General features: G+C 40.5%; 1 protein-coding gene across 11 annotated transcripts in view; it reads right to left on the bottom strand.

Moving 5' to 3' along the window:
• The window catches only part of PSD3 (pleckstrin and Sec7 domain containing 3), a 696,342-nt gene that overhangs the window by 53,305 nt on the left and 627,498 nt on the right, over positions 1–15,539 (bottom strand). For all 11 annotated transcript variants that reach the window (XM_064272734.1, XM_064272735.1, XM_023551047.2 and 8 more), the window contains one exon: positions 11,732–11,802. In XM_064272734.1, coding sequence (XP_064128804.1) covers positions 11,732–11,802 — 71 coding nt within the window. The remainder of the gene's footprint in view (positions 1–11,731; positions 11,803–15,539) is intronic.

Below are 15,539 nucleotides of genomic sequence, written 5' to 3' on the forward strand. Positions count from 1 at the left end.
TAGAGATCAGGCGCTGGTTGGAGATGTCATAGCTGCAAATTCTTTCCCAATCTGTAGGTGGTCTTTTTACTGTCTTGGTGAAGTCTTTAGATGAGCATAGGTGTTTGATTTTTAGGAGCTCCCGGTTATCTGGTTCCTCTTCGTCATTTTTAGTAATGTTTTGTATTCTGTTTATGCCTTGTATTAGGGCTCCAAGGGTACACTTTTAAGCATTTTCTGTTTTTTAATAGAATGACATGAGAGGGTCCACATGGCTTTTCAAAGTGTGAAAGGGCACAGAGGGAAGCACGCACGACTCCTGACGCCTGTGGCACCTCTCTCTCCCCCTCTGTTTTCTTCCTACCTCTGTCACTGCTCAGCCTCCTCTTTTCAGGGCACATATGAAGTGTCTGCATCCCACTCTTCTACCCTCCAGCTTCTCCCCAATCTGCAAACTTTCTCTACGTGACATCATCTACTTAAATTATCAACTGTGTTTTGATGACTCTCCAGATCTGTATTTCTAGACTCTCTGCCGCGCCAGATCTGATTATCTAATTGCCTACTGGATGTTTCCCTGAATTGTTCCCTAGACACCTTGAACTCAACACTTCAAACAGTACTCTCCCTCCCTGCTGCCTGTCCCCTAGAGCAAGCCCACCTGGTTTCTCTGCCTCCAACCTTTCCTCCCTCCAATCCATTCTTATCCTGCAGCCAGACTGATCTTTGTAAAATCTGATCACGTCACTCTCCAGTTTAAAACCCTTCAACAGTTCCACACTGCTCTAAGTTCCAACTCCTTAACATGGCTTTCAAGGCTCTTCATAACCTGCCTCGGATACCCTTCCTGCTCCACCAACCCTACGCTACCTGGATGTGCTTTACTTTCTCACATCTAGGCATCCAAGCATGTTTCTCACTCTCTGAATCCTCCATTATGACTAACTTCAATTTGTCTTTTAAGTCTAGGCTTCGATATCAGTTTCTTCATCACTTTCCACCATCTTGCCTCCTCTTTCTGAGGCTCAGTGAGGTTCCCGTTCGAATGTGCTCCTTTAGCATGCTTTGTAACATTTATCAAATGCATGGAAACGGTTTTTCATCTGGTGATCTCTTCAGATAGATACAGGGACTACACATTGCTCACAATCACATCCATGGTGTAGAGCATTCTGAAAAACTGGCAGAGTTCTAATCTTACAGGTACGTTCATGACTGATTTGCTTCCTACCTAAAATTAGGGTCCCCTGTATCAGGATGGTAGTTTGTTTCCTGCCAGAAACATGGATGGTAACCAATCCTTTGGAACAGAAAGGAGTAGCCAGTGCTCAGCTGGTAAAGGATGCTTGGATCACTTCAGGGTGGCAATCTGGGAGCCAGAAAATGGTTGGGATGTTGACATTTCTATGATATTTCATGATTTCTGAGAATAAGGAAGAATACCTGAGAATAGGCCTGTGTTAGAAAAATCTCAGGTTACTTACTGTGATTATAGGAGATGACTAGAGACACTGCCACTTTCCAATAAAAGAGTGTGTGAAGTCAGCAAAGTATGATGAGACAAGAGATAGTGCCCATCCATCCTTATTAAAGCAGGAGGTTGAAGGAAAGGAGTAAGTTATTGCACTCTTGCTATGTATTAACCTGGTTGATGAGGTAAAAGTTAGTGAAATCCTCTATCCTCAAAATATCTTGTTTTAAAACTTCTAGTAATTGTAAAGGTTACACACTACAGCATTAGTATTTATCCAAGAATAACCTAATGTAAAAAATGCTAGCTTGCCCACACTACCTTTGCAATCCTACATAGGTTAACCAATCGCCACGCCTTAGCTTCTCAACTAAAAAAAAAAATGTGAACAGTATCATCCTATGACGTTGTGAGGACCCTAAAACTTAGATACTAACACACAATCTCATTTCTAGCTGAATGATCACTAAAGCGGGGTGGCCCAGGGAGTCTGGCAACCCATTTCCTACATCTGCAATGTGTAATGCTCTGATCTGGGAATTTAAAATTATTCTTTTACATATTAGATATATAACAATGCTGAGCAGGATTTGTGGGTTTTTTTTTTTTTTTAAATACAAGAATACTGCTTTTAAATTTCCCTTCAACAGGGTGACTCCTATTACTTTTTTTTTGGTTATGTGGAATGAGTGTGTAAATTTTACAACTTGTATAGAATTCTATACAAGTTCTATAACAGAGAGAATTCAGGTCAGGGTTATCGCTAAATCTCCATGGTTAAGAGGAACTGGGCAAGTAAGAAGAGGCATGGGTCTGGTCTCTGGTCAAATACCTGTAAATGGAAGCCAATTATGGAAACTAACATAAACTATATTTATAATAAAATGTGCAAAGACCTAGAGTAAGAAAACTAAAAGAGAAAGGTATGTGTGGCATTTCTCAAGCTGCAAGAATTGAAGAGAAAATTTAAGCCTCAAATTGCAATACTGAAGGATTCTATGGGAAAAATACTAAACGATGCAGGAAGCATCAAAAGAAGATGGAAGGAATACAGAGTCAGTGTAGCAAAAAGAATTAGTTGACATTCAACCATTTCAGGAGTTAGCATATGATCAAGAACCGATCATGCTGAAGGAAAAAGTCCAAGCTGCACTGAAGGCACTGGTGAAAAAAAAGGGTCTAGGGATTGATGGCATACCAACTGAAACGTTTCAACAAACATGACGTGCTCGTTCGTTCATGTCAAGAAACTTGGAAGACAGCTACTTGGCCAACCAACTGGAAGAGATCCATATTTGTGCCCATTCCAAAGAAAAGTGGCCCAATAGATTGTGGAAATTATTGAACAATATATTTAATACTATACACAAGCAAAATTTTGCTGAAGATCATTCAAAAGTGGTTACAGCAGTGCATTGACAGGGGACTGCCAGAAATTCAAGTCTGATTCAGAAGAGGATGTGCAACGAGGAATATCATTGCTGATGTCAGATGGATCCTGGCTAAAGCAGAGAATACCAGAAAGATGTTTACCTGTGTAGTACTGACTATGCAAAGGCATTTGACTGTGTGGATCATACCAAATTATGGATAGCATTATGAAGAATGGGAATTCCAGAACACTTAATTGTGCTCATGTGGAACCTATACATAGACCACGAGATCAGTTCTTCGAATAGAACAAGGGGATACCGTGTGGTTTAAAGTTAGGAAAGGTGTGTGTCAGGGTTGTATCATTTTACCATACTTATTTAATCTGTATGCTGCGCAAATAACCTGAGAAGCTGGACTATATGAAGTAGAACAGGGCATCAGGATTAGAAGAAGACTCATTAACAACCTGTGATATGCAGATGACCCAACTTTGCTTGCTGAAAGTGAAGAGGACTTGAAGCACTTACTGATGAAGATCAAAGACTACAGCATTCAGTGTGGATTACGTCTTAACATAAAGAAAACAAAAATCCTCACAACTGGACTGATAAGCAACATTATGATAAACAGAGAAAAGACAGAAGTTGTTAAGGATTTCATTTTACTTGGATCCACAATCAACACCCATGGAAGCAGCAGCCAAGAAATTGAAGGTTGCACTGCACTGAACAAATCTGTTGCAAAAGATCTCTTTCAAGTGTTAAAAAGCAAAGATGTCACTTTAAAGACTAAGGCGTGCCTGACCTTGGGTCAGGCCATGGTGTTTTCAATGGCCTCATAAGCACGTGGAAGCTGGACAATGAATAAGTAAGATGGAAGAATTGATGCCTTTGGATTATGCTGCTGGTGAAGAATACTAAATATACCACAGACTGCCAGAATAATGAACAAACCTGTCTTGGAAAAAGTACAGCCAAGAGTGCTCCTTGGAAGTGAGGATGGCGAGACTTTGTCTTACTTCTGGACATGTTATCAGGAGGGATGAGTCCCTGGAGGATATCATGCTTGATAAGGTAGAAGGCCAGTGTCATGGATTCAATTGTGTCCCCTCCAAATATGTGTCAACTTGGTTAGACCATAATTCCCAGTACTGTGTGGCTGTCCTCCATTTTGTGACTGTAATTTTATGTTGAAGTAGATTAGAGTGGGATTGTAACACCATTACTAAGGTCACATCCCCGATTCAATGCAAAGGGAGTTTCCCTGGGATGTGGCCTGCACCACCTTTTATCTTACAAGAGATAAAAGGAAAGGGACTCTAGAAGAGAGTTGAGGGACCTCAGACCACCAAGAAAGGAGCACTGGGAGCAGAGCGCCTCCTTTGGACCTGGGGTTCCTGTGTGGAGCTCCTAGTCCAGTGGAAAACTGATGACAAGGACCTTCCTCCAGAGCCGACAGAGAAAGCCTTCCCCTGGAGCTGACACCCTGAATTTGGACTTCTAGCCTACTAGACTGTGAGGAAATAAATTTCTCTTTGTTAAAGCCATCTACTTGTATTTCTGGTATAGCAGCACTAGATGACTAAGACAGCCAGTGAAAAAGACGACGACCCTCAATGAGACAGACTGACACAATGGCTTCAACAATGGGCTCAAGCATAACAACTGTGAGGATGGCACAGGACCAGGCAGTGTTTCATTCTGCTGTACATAAGGTCGATATGAATCAGAACCGACTCAACAGTACCTAACAACAACGTCATATATGTAACTAATGTCTACGGGAGTGAGAACTAGGGTTGTGGCAGTGTCTGTAGTTAGTGACTATGTCATATCAGTAACTTGAGAACTTGAAGCTCTGTGCCTTGCCTATTACTCCTTAAACCAGTCCTCAGAGGGCTTATTGGGACATTTGACTGTTTCAAATCTGAAGTGGAGAGAAAGGGTGAAAAGAATCATTAATTCTTCATTAAAGTTATCAGGGAAGGAAAGGGGCTGTATTTGGATGGTTGAGGTGACTGACTTACTCTCAATCATTTTATTCCATACACTGCTGTTGTAGGATTGTAAAAAGTTAGGAAAAAGTCTGCCTGAGCCGTTAGCTTTATTTCTCACAAGACTGGTAAGAATCAGGAAATGACCAAAAGGGAAAAAACTCTCCCATCTTAATAAGTCATCAGAAAAGGAACCAATATTCACTATTTACCTACTGTATGCCAAGTGCTTTTTCATATATTTAAAAAATTCTTTACATTAACCACACAAGTTTGACACGATTTCCCCCCATTTTAGAGATGAACAAGCTGAGGCTTGAGAAGATAATCAACTGCTCCAAATCAGAAAATCAGTTAAGTGATAGAGTTTGACTAGGTGTGTCTACTTTTAAGTCCTACACTTTTAATGTTCTTCCAAGGGGCATATTTTCCTGGGAGGATCTAGGGAAGCAGAAGAGAAAGATTCCCAATTTAACAAAGCTCTCTCTCTAACATCTAAGAAGCTGTTGGAATGGTGTGCATTTGGGGATGTGGTAGAGTAGACATTAAACAGAGAGGGCTATAAACACATAGGGAGTGTTATAACCTTGAGAGGCATGAGAAATTTATTAACTCAAGTTCCTACAGGAGCGGCCAAAGGCCTTTGTGACAAACCTCGCTGGCTGGTTGTGATTGGGGTAGGGAAGGAGGTTGACTGGATGGAGATTAAAAGGGCTGAGAGCTCTTTTCCAGTGTAACTTCAGCTATGCCTGGTTTTCCTTCTGAGAACTAAGTGGTTCTCTTTAGGGAGAGAGGACCTTTTACTTTTACCCTTTACTTTTAATGAGGAAATACAGACTGAATTGTTCTATGTGGGTAAAAAACATCAGGCTATTTCATAGCTGAAAAGCCTTGACGAAAGGTTTAAGAGTAATTGATGAGCAACTGATAATGGAATGAGGACCCAGCTAGATTCTATTCCAGTGGGGCGCAGGTTTTGTGTATTGTGTGTGGTGTGTATGTGTTTACAGTCATGGGAAGGCGGGCTTTGAAGGAGTTACCAGCCATTATAACCACTTTAGAAGTCCTACTTAATTCATTCCGTCAAGGGGGAGGGGGCACTGCCTCCTTCCATCTTGGGCAATACTATCCCGCTATTCCACTTTTTAAGGAGCCAGCACACTGGGGGCTGTGGCAGTGTGGAGAGCACCTGCCGTCTGGGTAGAAAGGAGGGGACTCGGGAGGGACAGGTTACTTAGGAGACTTCACATGGGAATTTTTGATGCTGGGGAAGTTATAGGGGGTAGAAAGGCACGAGAAAAACCAGAATGGCTGCAGAACTGGGTGTGCCAGCTAGATCCTAAAGGGCAGGTGCTAGGTCCTGTAGGTTATGTTACCTTCATACCTCACACCTGGCACAGATGATCACAGCATAGGGCTGAATAAGCAAGTCTTCGAGAAACTGAATTAGTCTTGGCGACTAGGGGAAAGATGGACCCTTATTCATTACCAATCATCCAAATGACAGAGAGTGGGCTGAAGAAGGGCAGAAGGAGGGATGACTACTTGTCTTCTCAGCCTTAACTGAACCCCAGCAGCATTAATACTGGCATTCTAGGAGCACAAGGGGAAAACCAGAGAGGGATCTGTCATTTCTAGGGCACATGCCCTACCCAGCAGGTCCTGTCAGACGGGCTGCCTGGCATGCCATCTACATCCTTTTGAAATAGATAGGGTTAACTGTGCTGGCAAAACAAAAGAGCTGGTAAAAGATTACCATCTAGGAGCTGGGAAGCAGGAACCACACCCTGTCAACATGAGGTAAGACTGAAACAATCCGTGAATTACTATCTCCTTCTTAGTGTTTTTCTAGTTCCTTTCCCCTTTACGGGCTCCCGCATGCACAGAAGAACAAAGCGTGACTGCTGTTTAGCCTGCCTTAGCCCTCTGAAGATGTAGTGATGTAGTGCCAAAGATCAGTGTGCCTGCACTGTATCCCATAATAAGTGATGCCAAGGGCTGCTGAGAGGACTCCATCTTGAATATTGGCAGGTTCCATCTTGGATTCCAGATGCGGTGCGCAACTAATTAACATACACCGCCATTCTGAAAAGCAGTACCTGCCTTTTGAAAGAAGCCCACTAAATATTCATTGCTCTATTGTCTCCACCGAACCCATATAAGCCCTAGCCCTGCTTCCCTTTTCGAATCAGTCTTTTGGAGAGGCTTAGATCCCTGACTCCTTTTGCTTGACTCAACCAAAATAAAGCTTGCTGAAGATAAAGTTTGTCTTTTGTGTGTGTTCTTACTCGGGAAAAGACAAGGACCCTTTGTGTCAGATTAGCAACTGGTAACATCTGGAGCACCTGGATGTTGGTGGGAACAGCAGTGAACTCAAGAGTTTGAAAATCCTTTGAGAAAAGAAAACTGCTTCCTTTGTAGTACGGGATAGTTTGTGACATTGTGACGCCATCTCATTTTCCTGTGATACATTTCATTGTTTGAAACATTGTAATTTTTCATCATCTTTCTATTGCTTGCTAACCCCAGCCATTCTTTGAGCAGTCACATTCTCTCAAATTGTTCACTCACCACCTTCCTACCCCCTGGGCTAAAACACCATTTCTTGCCCTTGGCTTCCTGGCAAATGCCTGCTCATCCTTCAGTTGAAGGTGTGTTAATTCCTCAGGAATGCACTCTCTGATCTTTGCAGGCTGCCCTCTTCAGTATGCCTTTTCTTTGCCCCTGTAAGTAATACTATGGTCCAGTGAATTTGCAATTTACCTGCTTCTCCCCTTAGTTTGTGGGCTCTTTTTTTTTTTTTATGTAAGCAGGAACTGTCCTAGTCATTTCAGGAAGCCCAGTATTTGTATTTAGTATAGTAGCTAACATGGGATGGACTCTAAATAACTATGTGAGGATATAAATCCTAAACTGTAAAAGTATCACCTTGCAATCGTGTAACTTGTTTTTTGTAGTGTTTGTCATCATGTACTGGTAAATGAGGACTCCAAAGTGGTTAAGGACTAGCAGCACTGGGATATTAGTTGGACATCGGGATACATCTATCACCAGTACTGAGCCTCCAACATACTCTGTGTTGTTGTTAACTGCTGTTGAGTTGGCCCCTGACTCATGGGGATACCATACACAATGGAAGAAAACACTGCCCAGTCCTGCACCACTGCCATGGCTGGTTACAGATCTGTTAACTGAAACCATAGGGTTTTCACTGGCTGATTGCAGGAAGTAGGTTGCCAGGCCTTTTTTCCTAGTCCATCTTAATCTGGAAGCTCTGCAGAAACCTATTCATTGCCATAGCAACACGCAAGCCTCCACCGACAGTCAGGTGGCAGCTGCACTTGATGTACATTGGCCAGAAACTGAACCCGGGTCTCCTGCGTGGAAGGCAAGAACTCCAGTAGTGAATCTCCAATGCCTCTGCTGATGTAACCTGGAAGTAATCCAAGAAGGAAGAAGGCTAAATACCTATTCCTGCTGTTTTGGGGCAGCACAATATTCCAGAGGTCATTCTGAAGGCCTCTTAGTAGCTGCAGCAGACGGCACCACTGTTAACTCACTTTACAGTGCTTGGGATTTTCAGAGGTAGATGCCTGTAACTTTGCTGACCTGTTGCCCTCGAGTAGATTCTGACCCGTAGCAATCCTACAGGACAGGGTAGTACTGCCCCATAGGGTTTCCAGAGCTGTAATCTTTATGGAGGCAGGTCATCAATCTCCCGCAGAGCAGCTGGTGGGTTTAAATTGCTGAGTTTTCAGTTGGCAGCCGAGCACTTAACCACTGCACCACCAGGGCTCCTCAGACGCCCATTGGGTGTTTATATTTGTATGGTCTATCAGTCTTTTAAATATTTTTTTTTACAGATCAGGAGGAAACTAATTAAACAATTGGCATAGATACATTCATAATGAGGCTGGTGAACTGAGATAAAGCTTCCACCTCACTTGCCCCTGGAGGTGGAAGCTCCAAGGACCACCTTTCAAAGGGTTAGAACCTATAAACTGGATCTTAAACTAAAAGGAGCTAGTCTCACGCATCTGTGTGAGGCTTCTGTGAACAGAGAGTGGTTGATACCATGTTGAGATTTTATGCATTTGTCACATTCTTTCAGCCTCTTTCTAACTTAAGAGCATTACCAACTGTAAGAACAGACAATACATATGTTACAAAAACATGGCGGCCTCTTCCTGGTTTATGCTCATCCTAAGCAGATACTTTGCAGCCATGCTGGCATCTTTATTGACTTAAATATCAACCTGATATATAACCTACAGCTCTACTTTGCACTCTCCCACTCAAATGCATAATTTCCTCAGTGCCAGGTTTTTCTCTTTAAAGGAGGAATTTCACTCAGCTTTTCCCGAAGTGCACATTTGCCATGCTCCAGAGGTACTACAAATCCGGAGATGTAATCTAATTTTGGAGCTCCAATCCAAATGGATGCTGATGCTTCGAACTGTACAAAGACATTATCTTGTCAATGTTTAGTCCCTTCTCTTCTGTATCTGGTTAAGTCAAACTCACACCAGTACACCCATGTGAGTGAGAGAACAATGAGACAGACAAAGCTGCTGACTTGGAAACAGCATCTCCCTTTGCATTCACTATCAAATATTGAAAGCAAGAGCATTTTTCTTCTCTTCCCAGGCCCACCCTGGGATGGAGTGGGTGGAAATCCTGTGGTTAGGTATTCAGTGCTTTTGCCAAAGACAGCTGCACCCCTTAGAGAGATTTCAGAGAAAATGAAAAAGCTAAGAGAATGGGGTTTATGCTGGGAAAACCACTGTGCTAGGTGAAGTTTAATTTCAAAGAGTTGTTCCCGGCAGAGACAAAGCTAGCTGAAAGGACCGGTGTGGGCCCAGCATGGCCACACATGCTGCTTTAATGGGGGCCAATGCAGCTGACTTATCAGTTAGAAGCTGGGCTGACTCCAAAGGCAAATAAAGTCAATACAAGATATCTGATCACCTAGAAGCACGAAGAGTCTCCAAATAGCAACAGTCTCCATTTCCCCCTTTGTCTTTAAAAAGTAATGTGCAAGTTTTAGAAGAATATCATGAATCATCTTCTTTGGGCTCTCTTGGTTTCAGTCAAATCTAGAATTCTCTCTGTGAAGGCTATTTACCCATATAAGACAGCTCTGGCCCAAGATGAAGTGTCCCATGTTCTAATATTCCTTGCCTGATCTATTACAAAAGGGCGACAACAAAAGGATCTTGTATTAGACAGCTGAAAAAAGTTCTGATAAAGAATTCTTGTAAAAGGCCAGACTTAATGGTCTGACTAAGACTAGAAGGACCCAGAGGTCATGGTCCCTAGACCTTCTGTTAGCCCAAGACTGGAACCATTCCCAAAGCCAACTCTTCAGACAGGGATTGGACTGGACTACAAAAAAATGATACTGGTGAGCTTCTTGACTCAAGTAGACACATGAGACTATGCGGGCAGCTCCTGTCTGAAGGTGAAGTGAGAAGGCAGAAGGGGACAGAGGCTGGCTGAATGGACACGGAGAATATAGGGTGGAGAGAAGAACTGTGCTGTCTCATTGCGGGAAGCAACTAGGAGTACATAGCTGAGCGTATATAAATTTTTGTATGAGAGACTGACTGCATTTGTAAACTTTCACTTAAAGCATAATAAAATAAAGTTCTAATAAAGGGAAAAAAGAATTATAAAAATATTACTTACAAATCTTCCTTAAATTCCCCTACATGGGTAATTAAAATGTGAGGAGAAGTTGTGGTGAGAAAAATATAATCACCAAAAGGTTGTAGGGAATGAAAACTGGTATGAAGTTTCTAAAAGCAATTTAGAAATACGCTTCAAGAATTTTAGTCAGTTGCTACTCAGTAACCGATGACACTCCCAGAAATTTATCTTAAGGAGATAAAAAGAAATGTGCACAAATATATAAGTACTGTTATTTGTAACTGTGAATAGCCAGAAAGAGAATATGTCTAAAAATGATGAAAAGGTTATAGTAAATCTACTTAATGGAATGTACTCCAAGCATTTAATACTAATGCTTTTATAAATTTTATAAGGCAATAAGAAGAAATAAAACATAATGTCATACCATTTTAGTGTGTGACCAGACACCAGACTGACACACACAAAAAAGCCTTCTGAAAAATTTTTTATTTATATGAGAAAGTATTTATGATAATAAGCAGAGTGAAAAGAGTAAGATGCCAAAACTTTATTACAGAATGATTCCAAATATATTAAAAAATCATTTCCTATTAGTCACTACTGAGGACGATGTTACATTATCAGCCCAAATTCCGTGCCCTTCCTTCATAGCGGGAGCTAGAATTCTGCTGGGCTCTGCAAAGTAATATACTTCGTTCTAGTCACGAAAGCTCCAGATACCACCTCTCAAAGGGTCCGAACTTACGAACTGGATCCTAAACAGATTTCCAGGTTCTAGGATTGGAAGAAAGTCTCCTGACAGGGAACGATCTGGTCAAAACCTTATTTAGGTAACTCAGAATTAATTTGTATTTTTAAGTACAAACACTTTAGAACTTGAATGAAAACACATGAGTCTAGTTTTAGGTAAGACTTAATGAAAACAGGTAAAGTAATATAAATGAAGAATATACAAGATCAACTGAAAGCAGGAATTGCCACAGGTCTGTATCTGTACAAACCACACAATGTCTAACTCGCCAATTTACATTCAATAAAAAACATTCAACCTAATTAGAACAAAACCGTTTCTCTGATCATATACACCCGAAGATAATTTTTTTCACCAAAGAAGAAAAAAAATCTAAAAAACAATTTAAACATCAATAAAACAGTCCCTTGGGTGTTTGATGTAGCCTCTGTATGTAATAAATGCTTCTCTGGGTACCTTGTTTAATTATTGTTTCATAAAGTTCTGTGGGTTTTATTTTTATTTATTTTACCTTTTGCAAGTAAAGAACTGTTCCCTTCAGCACGGCATAAAAGGTTTTCCACCCTCGCTTTCCTCTTGGAGCTAGAAAGGGGGAAAAAAAAAAGGAAAATTTTATTTGAGAGCAATTAGTATTTTAGAAAGAGAATCTACATGTCTGACATAGTGGTTGTGTTTCAATGTGCCTGGTTTATTAGACACCAAAACTAACAATTATAACTACTTTTTGAGAGCTTTAGTGTGTGCCAGACGGTATTCTAAAATGTTTTCCATGTATTATCTCATTTAATCCTCACGATAGTTCTGTGAGGTAGAAGCTACTACCTCCTTTTTGTATAAAACAGAAGCACAGAGAAGTTAAGTATCCTGCTTATGGTCACAAAACTAGTAAGAGGAAAAGCTGGGATTGTGCCCAGATAACATGACTCTAGACCCTGCTCTCTAGAAGAGATGACTTAATGACTAGGAAAGCAAAAAGGTATACTGAAAATACATAGTGATTCCAGAGAAAGCTTAAGAGGCTCATGTACCAGAGTCGAGAAATGATAGAAAGTCTCAGGATACGAAAGGATTTCACCTTAATAGTTCATCTGACCACTTGCAGCCATTTCTCCCACAATCCCCCCCAAACAGATTCTACCTGTAATTACCATCACTTCCGTGGAAACCTGTGCACACCTCTGGTGCAGATCTTGCTGCATTGTAATGTTATTTTTTTTTTTTTTGGTTTAAATGCCTCTTTCACTAGACTGTGAATCACCTGAGGGCACGTATCTCTCACCTTTCTACTTCACAGAACCTAGCACAGTCAAGGCACACAATAGGCACTTTCATAAAAACTCTTTCAATAAATTAATTCTTTCAGAAGCCCTAATATTCTCCTTCAGTATAAAGTAGAATTTTTCTATTGATTTATATAAGCTTTTACAGATTGTCCTAAACCACAAGCACAGATTAAGAAAACAGTTTATTATTTATTCTTACTCTGTGAACAAATTTAAAATCTGTAATTGGAATACGTGACTTCCTGAATGCAATTTTTCTAAACATGTTTACCCAAATAGCTAGGGAGGGCTATACATTTTTATTCCATTATCAAAAATTTGGCTGTTTTTAACTTGGGCACCTGGTTAAATTAGGAAGTATATTATTCTTAAGCGAATTCTTTAAATCTCCTTTGACTAAAGACAACAATAACTCCTGGGCTTGGGAAACTATGTAAATATCCACCCTAGGGAACACAGGTGCTCCTGCCAACATCATACTGAGATATTCACCTGGCCAAAAACAAACAAACAAAAAAAGATTTAAAACATCCGCTCTGCAGGTTTTCAGGCACATAAAAAAATCAGCCCTTCTGTCTCTCCTAGGTAAAGTTTAAAAGTGTGTACTCAAAAATAAATGACCAAAAGTGTATACCATAGTCCCCTTTATTAAAAAAAAAAAAAAAAAGATTAACATAGGTAACCATATATAAGATATATAATAAAAGTTCACTGGATTGTTCCATAGATGCCGAATTACGACACGTTCCTCATGAGAACCATCACACTGAAAGTGACTGATGCCCAGGCTGTCCAGAGCTGTTGCAGACCAGGATCAGAAGCAGGGTGGTGTGGTACAGCCTCACCGAAAAGCACACCAGCTGGTTTCTAGCCCCTTCTAGATCATGCCTTGTCTCAAAAACATCCTCTCATCCAGTGGCCCCTAACTGGGTAAAAAAAAAACTGGGTAATTCCTGAAAATTCATTCGACCTCTCAGGACTTCAGCTGCTTCACTTTACAATCTGGATAATCTACATAACTTTCAGGAAAGGAAAATGAACTCATTGCCGTTGAGTTGATTCTGACTCATAGCGATCCTATAGGACAGAGTAGAACTGCCCCACAGGGTTTCCAAGGAGTGACTGGTGAATTCGAACTGTGGACCTTCTAGCTAGCAGCCAAGCTCCTAACCAGTACGCCACCAGGGCTCCACTTTAAAGCTGGAAGGGAACTTACAAAACCTCTTTTGCTTTAACAAAGGCCCTGGAGTTTAAAAACATTCCTAAAGCTACTTTAGTGGCATCCTGAGATCCCTTCAGTTTGAAGAACTGCAAATCTATTTTTCCAATTTTGAAGGTTCTCATTACCTATGGATTCATGTGGTTGCTCACAACTTTTTAAAATAGTTCTTGATCATTACCACACCAAGCCTAGTAGAAACAGATTCCAAACATCTGCCCACCTGAACTGTGATCTTCAAAGTCACCTATTCTCCCTAAGTGAACGAGAATTAACCTATCACACAGTCGACTTTTCTAACTCCCACAGAAGCGTAAAACTTAATCTTGCCTTTGGGTTGAATACAATTTAGTTGGTTGAGACTTGAATGGAACAACCTGTAATCCAAGTGCTAAGCAGTATACAGCTAGTGCTATATAAAGTGCTGCTCCAAGTGCTTGTACATGTATTAACATATTTAATCTGTACATAATGCCAAAAGTAAGGTACTATTATTATCTCCATTTTCCAGGTGAGACAGTGTGGGTACAAACAAATGGAATCCAGGGAAGAACAGAAGCACTGTGGACTAGAGTAGGCTGGAAAGGCTCTACTGAGGCAAGCTTCAACAGCGCTAATTCTAAAACCACACACACACACAGTGCAGTGAGGCTCACTGCGTGAACCACAATGGGCTAAACACCAACTACCGAAGTGCATTATTCTTCATAATGATGACTGTAGAATGAGTTAAAACTGGTACCATAGCTCAGGTGTTACTAAGTACCTTAATACTGAGGAAAGAGTCGCAATGGCAGTTATATAAAGAATATGACGTGAAGGAATGAGTGAAAAGATTTTTGGTTAGAAATTCAGTGTATCCAAATGAAAGGTTTTAGTTACAATACCAAATCAAGCCCAGTGCCGTCGAGTCGATTCCAACTCATAGCGACCCTACAGGACAGGGTAGAACTGCCCCACACAGTTTCCAAGGAGCGCCTGACAGATTCAAACTGCCTACTCTTTGGTTAGCAGCTGTAGCACTTAACCACTATGCCACCAGGGTTTCCTTAGTTACAATAGTGATAGGGAAATGGTGGGCAGATGTACCTTAACAAATATATAGGTATTTACTGTAAGAATATGTTTACTGAACCCAACCAAAAGATATTTTATATGCTAGATCATGCTTTCATGGCAGGTTTTAACATGCATACTTAAAATCCAAAGATAATCAATAGCTTTCACTTTTTTTTAAAAAAAAAAAAAATACAAGGACCTCGGAATGTTTTAAAATCAATCATCTGCCTCTAACCTTATATGACATTGGTGTCTGTTACTTTAGCTTTCCTTTCTACTACTGAGATATACATCAGTATTTTTCTAAAAGCCATTATTGTATGTTAAGATTTCCCCTCATATTTATTATCACCTTTATTTGTCACTACTTCTTCTACCTCAGATCATTCTTTGGGGGCCATTTTCAACTACTTCTTGAAGTCCATCCTGAGAAGTTCCTTTAATGCAGGTTTTTTAGTGGTAAATCTTTTTCTATTCTTCTTTATATAAAAACATTTCATTTCATAAAATAACTATAGGTTGATAACTACTTTTCTCTGAAACTATTACAGGTAGTCCCTGACTTACACTGGGGTTCCATTTCAAAGATGCCATCGTTTAAGTCAGTTCTGACGTAAGTTAAATACTTTTTTTTTTCCATTATTATTGCCTTTTATTATCAGTATCTTTATAAATCTGATCTTTGTCTTTGGAGGCTGGAAACATTACATATAAACTTAGATATATTTTAATACATACATACATGCATATTACTAATG

Source organism: Loxodonta africana, chromosome 19 (assembly GCF_030014295.1).
Source record: "Loxodonta africana isolate mLoxAfr1 chromosome 19, mLoxAfr1.hap2, whole genome shotgun sequence".
In the NCBI taxonomy this organism is placed as follows: domain Eukaryota; kingdom Metazoa; phylum Chordata; class Mammalia; order Proboscidea; family Elephantidae; genus Loxodonta; species Loxodonta africana.